The 12008-nt window shown below is 34.1% G+C and overlaps 1 protein-coding gene across 1 annotated transcript; it reads right to left on the bottom strand.

Moving 5' to 3' along the window:
* Positions 1-10720: 10720 nt before the first annotated feature.
* Positions 10721-12002, bottom strand: LOC106123363 (uncharacterized). Its single transcript, XM_013319623.1, has 3 exons — positions 11913-12002; positions 11402-11583; positions 10721-11289 (listed from the first exon to the last, which is right to left on the bottom strand). The coding sequence occupies exons 2-3, from the start codon at positions 11542-11544 to the stop codon at positions 10965-10967; spliced, it is 468 nt and encodes a 155-aa protein (XP_013175077.1). The 5' UTR covers positions 11545-11583; positions 11913-12002; the 3' UTR covers positions 10721-10964.
* Positions 12003-12008: the final 6 nt, after the last annotated feature.

The following is a 12008-nucleotide window of genomic DNA, read 5'->3' as shown; positions in this document are numbered from 1 at the left end:
TTGTTTTTTAATTTATTCCATCGTTTAACATCGACATGTGGTTCCAATCAGTGTTACATGGGCTTAAACTTTTTCAATCAATACAAGTATTTATTTAACGTATTTATGTGTCAAACACAATTTTCTACTTTAGACTGGCTTCCTTACGTGAAAGGTAAATAGTCAACAACTCTTGTGCAATTATTACCTAACTACTTTTGGACATTATTAATTAGAATCCTTTGACGCGAATGACGTGCTTTCGTTACAAAGTCCAGTGTCAGAATGAATAGTGAGGGGACATAAACGTCGACATTTTAGTAAGGCTAGTGTTGAGTCAATACACTGGCACATTTTCTGATTTTCTTCCTAACTACATACTTACCTGAATTTACCATGGTCTGAGTTATTACTACTAGTCATCATTATAACCTAAAAACACAACGGATCATTGCATTGCAGCATTGTCAACCGCTGTAATAGAAAGGAGTTAAAAAAAGAAAATACAAAGTAATTTTATTGTAAAATATAATAACAAAATCGCTCTGGAACATGTAGCCATCAGTTAAATGAATCCTTAAAATTATATTTTACCGTAAGTTTCTGATACCAGAATCTCTGTGTAAAACATATCGTCATCCCTATCCTTATCTTTGACAAAACAGAGATCAAAATGTTTTAAACGGGTATTTTGGTCTCGGAAACCCACGGTTAATCATTCAAAGTTCACGTTTAGTCGATGTTTCACAAACAGTCGTATGTAAGAGGGGACGAGACAAACGTCATTAATAAAAGCAGTTTAGTCGCTCGACAGATGCAGGAATAATGATGTCATAGTGTGATATCAGGTCAAGTCGACTCGTTCACTCCACAATTGATAGACTACCATAAAAAATCTCTTTTATTTCCCTATTTTTATTCCGAGGTATAGGGAAAATTATGACTAACAACTTCGTAACGCTGTTATTAATAGTTGTTGATTGAACTTCAAAAATATACGTGGTTAATAAAAACAATTATGTTAAAAATAAATATCTAAGTATAATAATTTTTCCAGAGTCCTCAACCGAATCTAAGAAACAGTGTAAAATATTAATTTTACATCTGATTTTGAATCATTTTCTAAGCAAATAAATACATTATTGCATCATAAATTAACATCTTATTCAGTCAAATTACTTTTGCTATAATTTTCACTGACAATTCTAAGTTAACTACTCAAAAGAAAATACAAGACGACATTTCATAATTTCAATGTCTTCATTCATGTACAATTTATTACGTTGTTAATCGAGCAACGACATTTCTGCATACATTTCACGGATGCAAATGGATTCAAGACTTGCTTTAATTACACGGAGATGTATTCGATGAGGAAGCGAACGGCAACATGGCGGCGGTGACGTCACGCGCGGAATTAACCCGATTCCGAGAAACGAGACAGCCGAGTGTCAGTGCACTTGTCCTGATTGACAGCGAACGTGTGGTTATCCTACATTGTACTATATTGATTGAACCGGTCTCATTATTACAGGTTAAAGTTAGGAATTATGCATGCAATTATACCCTTTCCTATTAATTAATTGTCGCGAAATACTGGCAATTTCTTACTTATACTTGTCATTAAAGAAAAAACTTATAGAGTTGTGAAATGTTACATTCAATATTAATTACAATAGTTATTATGCCAAGAATCTTTATACTTAATAAATGTATCAGTCGATGAAAGTTTAATGACCCCCATAAGCGATACGTAATCCGTAATAATAACCGTTCATCTTGAAATGAAGTGGCCATAACACACCTCATTTCGATCGGCCGCGGACTCGTAATATTAATAACACATGCTCTCTCCCGCAGACTCTTTATGGAGCTTGCGGCCTCTGTACATCTACCGGGGATTCGTTAAACGTAGCTCACTTAATCTGATGAAGTATTCATAAAGTTTTTTAATAGTTGTAGTTAAGGGCTCATACAGACTAGAGTTATATTTAACTGCTCCCGTTATTAAAGTTTACATGATTTATATTTCCAACTTATATTTGTTGTTTAATAGTACCTATTCCAATGTACGAGTAAATGTCGATGTTGCTTAAAGTTTTTCCTAACTACAATAATTGTTACTGGTAGAATTAATAACGAATCGAGTGTAGCAATTACTTTGCCGAGTAAGGATAATGGTTGCCAAGAAACAAGCCGTTTTTCAAAGGGCTAATATGCATGGTCCTTAATACGGAAGGACTTGGTCGGCGTGGAGCACTCGCTAGCTCTGCGGGAGTCGTGTCCGGAGTTTGACTCTTCATTACTGCTTCCAGACTTGTTTCTAAAATCGAACTGACTACTAAAAATAAATGATTGCACAAATATTAAGTAAACGTTGATGCTAAGTAACTACCTAACAATATTTTATAGATTCTATTGAAACTATCTTACTAAAATTATAAACGCAAAAGCTTAGATCGATGTTTCTTTGAAGATATCTCCGGAACGACTCAACGGATTTTAATGAAATTTGACACACATATAGAACATACTATGGAAAAACACATAGGCCACTAATTATGGTTTTTATTTTAATTCCGCGTGGATGTAGTCGTGGGCGACAGCTAGTTGTATAATACGTAAAATTCCTATGATATGTATCTGTCGGATAGTCTGGTTTATGGTTCTTTTAAAACAATTCTTACTTGTTTCTCCTTTGATTGTTATCATTGTATTTTTGCATGGTTACAAACTACCGACAAAAAAGATTACTTCCTAAAATGTTATTTGATATTAAAGATAAAATAGACGCGATGCCAAACTACTGGAATGATTGTAACTTGACGCTTGACGCGCGGTAAGCAACCAAGCGGCTACTTCTGCGACGTTTTTTATGGGCCTAATTTATCAGACTTTCTGATCTTTAAATTAATTCCATGGAAGATGTTCTATCCCGAAAACCAGGTTTTTAGCTATTCTTTCATGTTTTATTTAATAATTGATAGTGTTTGCTCTGTTGTGTTAAATAGCTTAAAAATAGAATCAAAATATTTGTGACTCTATTTGCTTAGTGATATTGAACTTCTTTTTACTTTTACTAAAATTATGAATAATATATTATTGACAAATATCATTAAACAGACATTAAATGTCTGTTTTTGTAAAGAATAATCTTTATATTAAAAAAATAAGATCGCAAAGGTCTTAACAAAAAATGAAATTAATACCATGGCCATAAAATCCTTAAGCAAAGCTTTTAGAGTGAATATCGAAGAGAGTGTATTTTACAAGGGCCTACTGTTCGAGTTTGATTTAGCATGAAAACATTTCGAACACGGCTCCGATTCGCGTAACGTTCTTTCGTATTAAAGAATCCTTTATTATCTGCCGTACATTCGATACCGGCCACCAGCTGGCGCCTTCGGCTTCCGTAGTTTCCTTGCGTTCAGTGTTGACATCTTACGAATATTTTACATAAAATTGGGAAAAAAATATAAAATAATTTCAGAAAAATGTCCACAAATAAAAGAATGAATTAAAATCTATATTTAAATTATACCGAAATATGAACGATTTCCGCAATTTGAACGTAATGTTTCATACCAGCAACTTAATATATTTTCAAAGTAAAAGTTAAGTACTTATAAACATATATATTTTGTAAAATAAACCTGATTTTGTTTTGTCATATAGGCAAATTATAAATGAATAACTGGCAACACTACTTTTCAGTCTGCATTTGTCGGCAGACATGGAACCCGATCTTTTGTTGTCAGAGGCGAGATCCAGGGGTTTATCTCAGTGGCGATCGGCGCGCCTCGTGCCCGCGTCATCTTCTGTAACTGAAGACAGGGCGAGCCTTTGTGGTAGCACAACAATGAACAAGCATGTGCCCACTGTCAACATTTTAAGATAAGATGCGCTTCAAATTTCACATCTCTGTCAATTGTGCACTCCATTAATGCTTTTTGTAAGCTTCGCTTTAACTAACGTTTTTTTTATTCGCTTAATATCGATGTAAGATGGGCAAGATTGTTAAATAAATCTCGTAGCTCACTTTTCTTATAATCATACCTTAATTTATTAAGCAATTTCAAAGAACAGAACAAACACTGAACTATTACCTTCCTGCAAACTCCAAATAACAAACTACAAATGTCACCCAACCCTACTTTGTTGATAAAACATGTTGGACAATTCCAAACGTCTGATATTGATTCAAAAAGGAAATCTGTCAATTTAAAGAGATAAAGTACAGTATGAACCGTGCAAGCGGTGCTATACACATATAGATATGTAAGTTTGTTGGTTCGTACGCGGCCTACATGCATAATATCGTTACGGCGTATTACGTGCGCCGACACAGGCCGTTATGCAAGCGACCGAGCAGTGAGGAACCGCCGTGAGAAGGCACCTGTAATACTTCTAAGGCCTCCAGCACACCTACAGATAACCATGTTACTAGTAAAATCAAAATATATGTATTTACAACCAAAATGAATATTAGATATCGAATTAATTTTATTCGCGGTTTTTATACCTATGTTTTTAATACAATTGGTCCAAATTTAAGCAATATATTAACACTTATTTTCCTAATTTCAGCCATTCAATAAATCAAATCGTATGAAAAAATCTGAGCTTACAAAAACACAAAGATCGCGGAACACAATTTATTCGTCATTTCACATGTAATTCATCATCATCATCAGCTAAGTATACGTCCCCACCAAGGGTCTCGGAGTCTACTCCAATTTAAGGGTGATAAGGCCATAGTCAACCACGCTGGCCAAGTGCGGGTTGGTGGACATATCTCTTTGTGTCACACATATCTTTGAATTTCTTCACAGATATGTGCAGGTTGCATCACGATGTTTTCCTTCGCCGTAAGAACGTCGGATAAATGTACATATGTAAATCGGAAATCGAAAAACACATTGGTACATAGCGGGATTTGAACCCAGGACCCGCAGATTGCAAGTCAAGTGCTTGACCACTGAGCCACCGACGCTCATATCACCTGCCTAATAAAGGAGTATTCATTCTCGTGGAAATTGCTCTTGATATTGATATCCTTTACAACCGCATCACCTGCTTGTATATTGATCTTGTTCTACATTTACTTTTAATTAAAATATAAATTAAATTCAATAGTCATGCATACATTTGTGTACTTCTAATATTTCATTAAATATGTCCTATTTAAAGCTGATAATCTATCGGTTTTCATTGGAGAAACACTCATATAAAACATATTAATCCTTTTCATTGTTATTAAAAAACTAAGATATCGATATGTATTTACGGCTGTGAAAATCAACGCTAATATTTATTGCGAATAATTTTAAGCAGATGTCAATTTCAAGTGAATCTCTTTCTTATGGAAGAAGGAACTGTCCGTCTACCATTAAATATGATCATTAAAATAACTAGCACATCTACATTAAGTAATACTTATAACAGACAGACGATAAAAAAATATATACTCGGCGTCTCGACGTGTGTTGGACAGACATGTGCGTCGCAGCTCTTTTAAAAAACATAGTCCTGAAAAAAATGTAGAAAAAAGACACTCAAGCGCTGAAGCTTGAGCGCTTGACAGGAAACATGATATTTTATTTTGGCCGTGGGATCAAACCCGACCGATAATTTGTGTCCCGAACTGAACATCAGAGGCGACGGTGAATTTAAATCGTTCGAGACGTTTTTCAGATATTAATAGACTGGAAAAAGGGCGGTTCATAATTTTACAAAGCGAAATTAACGCCCCAGCTCTCAAAGGATAACGGATATAAAGAATACTAATGAGAATATATTAAACATAATTTGAGGACATATAAATAAAATAAAACTGAGTGTTATTCTCGAATATTTGGACTTTTATTGTTATGTTTACACGACAAAGCACAAGCGCATAGACTTAATATACTGATGCGCTTTATATCCATTAATGTCATTTTTGGCGGGAAATTAATTGAGTTTCCTTCTTTTTTAATCTGAAACCATAAAGAATTACGATAAAGATTTACTTCTGCATATAATAAGTGTAATTTGTCAAAAGCTACAAAGTTCAAGGACCTCATTTTTTTGGCTTAACTACTTTCACTAAGAAGTCATATTGTAGCAACCTATACCTTACTTCTATACTGTAGCATCAAAATGAAATTATAAGAACTATTTTACACTTGTACAAATCTCACTTATTAAGTTGCAAGCTTATGTAGATGCACATTGTAGCTATCCCCGTGTCGATTGAACTCAGCAGGGGAAGTAATAATAAGTAATAGCAATCAGCATCAATCTAGTCCAGGAAACCTTATCGCTGGCTGAGTGATTGTCTGGCTCGCAACAGGGCCCATTGTGCCTAAGCGGAACAAAAGTAGCCCCGTACTGTTTCATTATTTAACTCGTCGCGTCGCTTGGCTTCACCCGATACTTAATTTGAAACACTCTAGTCTCATGTCGTTAACTAATCAGTCTTTGTATTTATCAATCGATGTTCATAAAGATGGTTAAGAACTTTGCAACAGACTTTAAATGAGAATGCATACTATATGTATGTACAATATTATAAAGCGGAAGAATTTGTTTGTTTAAACGCGCTAAACTCAGGACATTGATTCGCACAATTGTGTTATGGTTATGTAAGTACGTAAAATCAGTTATAAAACTAATCTAAACTCTTATGCGGTAAAAATTTACTTATTGTAAATACCCAGCTTTGAACCGAATGTTGACTCACATAACATTATCACGGAGTGTACATGTTTAAAATTACTAGAAACTTATCTCTGCAGCTATCACAATGAAGGTGCCAAAATAGCATAATTTAATATCAGAACCAAGGCTTATCTACACGAATAAGTTTGATGTAGCACATCAGTTCGAGGAAGTGTCATGACCACACAATTCGTTCTGTTGTGTGTGGTCGACACATCATTTAATGAACTTGGTGCCAATTCTAAATTAATTACTGCTATTATCTTATTAATATTATAAATGCAAATGTTTGGAAGGATGGTTGTAGGTTTGTTAAAATGTATGTTCAGAACGAAGAACATAGGCTGGAAGATAAACAGGCTACTATTTAAGTAGTTTTTTTCAAGCTATAGCTATTTATATTATAGATATTTTTTTAAATAAAATATTAGCAGATTTTTTGTAAATTTACTAATATTTCTTTCACCATTCCAACTAAGCTGTATGCTTGTGCTAGGATATGGTTTACGACAATAGTCGAATGGCGAGATACGAACCACCGACCTCGTGATCGGAAATCCGTATCCTTAACCATTAGGCTATATACGCTTAAGTAAATAATACATTATTATTGTTTTATTTATACGATCATCATGTCAATTAGTGCTGGGAACAGGACCAAAGATATGAGCGCTAAGGTCTTAAAATATTTAAAAAAACGTGAAGTCAAAAATTAATTTATTTCGGATGCAAATTGGAAAGTGTCAATTTAATTAACCTAAATTTAATAATTTTAAAATAATTTAAAATATTAAACCGGTTCGATATCAACCGATCAAGGATCAATAAACTCGTTCCATCAATAATTTGATGATGTGTTTTATAACGATCTTTAATGGATTTTATAATCAAAGTCTCAAAAAAAAAAAAAAGAAAATTACATCGCAGCGATTTGCAGTTCTGTTCCGAATAGCAGCTTAAATAACTTAGCTGGAATAATTACCGGGTAAAGATCGAATTTCTTTTTAATATCTTTCTCCTTAACGGCTGGAACCATCAACGGAAATACAGTTTAGGAATACGCTTTTTACATATAATTATTGAAGAGGAAGATTAATTATACATGCCTTATTTAAAAAATTACCTCTTCATAAATATAGTATAAGGGATTATCTTCGCCCTGATGTTGCCAGCTATGACGTGTATAATTCGCCAATTTTTACAAATCACGTGGAGCGAAGTTATAGCGTAATTATTCTACCTTTTAAATATATAATTGCTAAACCATGGCGTGCTTATAAATCACGTAATGGGGATTACTATTAAAGTATTTATGCATTGGAATGGTTTCCACGGTTATTTCTTCATAGAAAGTTATGTAATACTTATTGCATTTAACTATATATTACGTTGTGCGTAGATTCAATCTATGGTTGTTTATCAAACCTTTATTGCATATGTTTAGAACTCTAGTATTAGAAATAAGATCACAAAATGACCTAAAAAGAGATGTCGTCTTCATTTCCGGTGTATCCAAAATGCTTCGGTATTGCAGAATAACCAATGGATACGGTTGCTCTATTGACTTTGTTTATAAAAACAGATGTTAGAATCAATTCACAGACTTGGATTCTTGAGTATTATAGTGACCATACCTTTCTTGCAGATAGTTATGTTGCTTTATTATAAAAACAGTGAATTAAGTGAGTACAGTATTAAATTATTCAAACTTTCGTGAGACATTATACTAAACTGATATATAAACACGGCTAAACAGTCGGTGCCGCCACCGGACGTATATACGTGAGTGTTTAGCCGTGTTTATATATCAGAGTACAGTATTGTTTAAAGTCAAAGTATTGCAGTAGTATCAGCGTTAGATTATAGGGGTAAAAGTTGCGATGGAATTATTTATCTTTAAAAAGGTCAATTTTGTCGCTTGATGAGGTACAGAATTCCCGAAGTTGCATTCGGAAATACCGTTGAAGATATTTGATATCAGTTATAGTTGTGGGAAATAGGAAATACCGAGGCCACTTCTAGAATACTAATATTCAAATATTCATGCAATATATACGCTGCAGTGATGACTGTAGACCGGATTGTCTTAGTGTCATATCAATGGAAATACCATTTACGAGTGACTTATAATAAAATCCCAATGTGAAACTTACAGAAAAAGTAAAGGAAAATTAAAGCTAAGTCCTTTTCCTGTGCCTCATCAGCGTCAAAAGAGAAAATTTCACAGTGTATTTTCTGTATATATTTGTAACTGACAGTCGACCGCGACTTCATCAGTAAGTAATATAAGTAGCCTATAGTATACCCGTTTACACCAGCTACCTTCCAGTTAAAGTCCCGATAAAATGAGTCTAGCCGTTCCGGAGATTAACCGGAACAAACGCGGCCTTGTGGGACAGACAGACAGACGCAATTTTTTTATTGGTTTTCGTTATCAGCAACTCAAATACATCATGTGTAAGAAACGTTTTTCCAATATTACACAGACATTCTTATTTTATTAATATGTATAGAAAGATTACCCGTGATGCTTTTAGTGTGGGTAATAAAACTTTACTATAGCCAGGGATAGACCGAGGTGGAAAAAGTTGCTGGACCAAGCCAAGGCCCACAAAGGGCTGTAGAGCTAGCAGAAGAAGAAGAAGAATAAAACTTTACTAAGCCACTGCATCTTAGCTTATAATTCAATCCTACTAAAATCTGTATACCAAATAAATTAACGTATTAATTAGTATTCAAATTAATTACAAAACAAATTTGATGGACCTTTTTAAAAAAAATGTAAATAGCACTCGGCAGGGCTGCTACCGCGCGAGAAATAGATTTTACGAGTGCGTGCGGCGCGATATTTACGCGTGTTTACACTTCGGAGGATTTTATAGGCGCAACGACACCGTCACTGGTCGACAACCAGTACACCAAGGGACACTTTTAACACCCGACTTGCACAACTACTGGACAAGGAAGTAAACGAGCCAGTGGTTTACGAGATGTTAAGTGACATCTACCGTCCGCAAATCAAAAAAACATAAACACCCTGAAGCTGATATTATGAGTATATAGTTGTAATATGCAAAAACATCGTTACTTAGGTTTTGAATAAGGATGTTTACAATGTATAAACAAATCTAATCATTAGCAATCGATTTAAATTTCAAACTACTTAAGAAGCCAGTTAAAATGTTGACATCATTGGCTATTAATACAAAAGAACTTTACAGATTAAACTGGAAATCCGCTCTTTGTCATCCGTTACCGCAACTTTCCAACGATTTGAAGACAAAGGCGGCGATGATTCATCGACGAGATCGTTAGGCCTAATATTCCACATGTGCTAACCATTTACATCAAAATTAGGGTTGGCAAAAATAAATACTGGAAAAAAAAAACTTTTTATGTCTATAGTGTAAATTCGTTTTTTGTTATATCGGTTAAGGTGACATTTAACAAATCAGCAATATTTTTCTTTTTGTTTATTTAGAATGACTGTACAAGAAATGGCATTTCCCATGCCATTTAAATGCTGCAAAGTTGGCAATACTCCTTTGTTTAGTGACAATTTAAAAAAATATAATTAATAAAATTATCGATAATTTTGGAAACCCTAAATATTGCCGTACAAAAACGATTCATCTTGTTCGCTATTCCTAGCGCCGGGCCTCCTGGTCAGTGTACTATGAGTTTTACAGCGAATAAGCGAGTACCTACATCGATTAATACGAAAACAATATCGATTTTATAACATTAATTTTTAGAAGAAAAAGCGATAAATTAATTAAAGTTGATTGTATTAGAGTTGCTTAAAAAAGAAAACATGTACAAAAAATCATGACTTCAAAAGTTGCTACTTAATATCGACCTCAAATGTCCTCCATTATCATTTAGAATAATAAAAATAAGACGTAGGCGAAACATTCTTTTGCCGAAACTGTATGAACGAAGACGGCGACCGAATGATATCAACATCCAATGTCAAGGTGAGATAATTATTGCATCGAATCGACCTCGATGCCTTTAGCCAAAATAAATAAAACAAATATAAGCATCAAAAATTTACTCATTGAGTATGTCACATAGCCACAATTATTTAGAAAAATATAGGATATTTCGTTTCAATCGTACAATATTACTAGAGAAACCGGTAATAGCTTTATCAAAAATGTGCAATTTGCCTATGGTGAAAATATTACAAATTTAAATTGTAACGAAAAATATATCTTGATTATAATAACAATCGGATAGTTCTAAATTAAAATACCTAAATAACAACGAAAAATACTTCTTCAGCTGCATTTCGAAAGTTTCTCAGTTGAATGCTCTTCGGATTGTGGGTTGACGTAATTCTTAAATTGGACTTGCATAGGGACCATAAAGTAAGCGATGACGTGATCCCGCTTATACGCCGCGGCTAGTTGTAGAGCTACGCGCGCCTCAGATATGGGACAAGTCTCCTTAGGCTCCGCACTCACGTATAACTCTCTTCTTAATCCTGGCGCTATAAGGAGCCTGGTCTTTGGGTAACAACACCAGTGTGCGCCGAGCCTTATCTCGTCATTCCATAGACCACAGCAATGGATGTAGATCAATCTTTCGCAAACGTTTATTAGGCTGAATGAAATATTAAGTAGCTAGCGTTACAAATAAATATTTGGTCTTTATAGAGAAGTAATGAGTATAATATAAAGGGTCTATATTTGCGGTTATCTTAAAATAAACTTACGTTAATTTCCCATTGATCGGAGTTTTATCTATTATAAGTTTCAATGTATCAGGAAACCAAATTAATGCTAAAGGATACTTTGGTACAGGTTGGATGGTCTCTTTGATTAATACCTGTTTACTTTTATCAGTCTTATTCCGCATTTCTGACAGAAAGTGTAATTCATCAAAGTTTATATGAACCTAGAAACAATATGTACACATATCATTATGTATTTATTATCCTCAATTTGTTTACTACCCATGGAAAAGGTTTTTAAAGTTGTTTGTTTAGAATTAAATCATTTATCCAAACTACAATCTATCCATGCATGTTCCTTTCAATCTTACTTTTTACTCCTATTAGGATGGAAGTTTGTTTAAAGATATCTCCAAAACCGCTATATGGATCTTGATGAAATTTGGCATAGATGTAGAACATAGTGTGGAAGAACACATAGGCTAATTAAGTTTTTAATACCTCGCGGACGGAATCGCCGGCAACAGCTAGCACATTTATAAAAAATACATACATTTTCGGGCCCCACTTTTTCGTGTGGATTATTGGATATAACAGGTGGGAGATAGTTTTCTTTATCGTCCTCAATGATTTGTGATAACGCTATCAT

This window comes from Papilio xuthus, unplaced genomic scaffold, assembly GCF_000836235.2.
Source record: "Papilio xuthus unplaced genomic scaffold, Pxut_1.1 DF826115.1, whole genome shotgun sequence".
NCBI classification, from domain to species: Eukaryota; Metazoa; Arthropoda; class Insecta; order Lepidoptera; family Papilionidae; genus Papilio; species Papilio xuthus.
Note: the sequence above shows the minus strand (reverse complement) of the source record. Positions and strands in the feature narration are given on the sequence as shown.

Bases quoted from the DNA above. Each gene is read 5' to 3' on its own strand.
- LOC106123363 (XM_013319623.1), bottom strand. From the start codon at position 11,544: ATGCGGAATAAGACTGATAAAAGTAAACAGGTATTAATCAAAGAGACC. The intron at 11,290-11,401 runs GTAAGTTTATTT...TATTTCATTCAG, and splicing joins CCGATCAATGGGAAATTAAC to CCTAATAAACGTTTGCGAAA.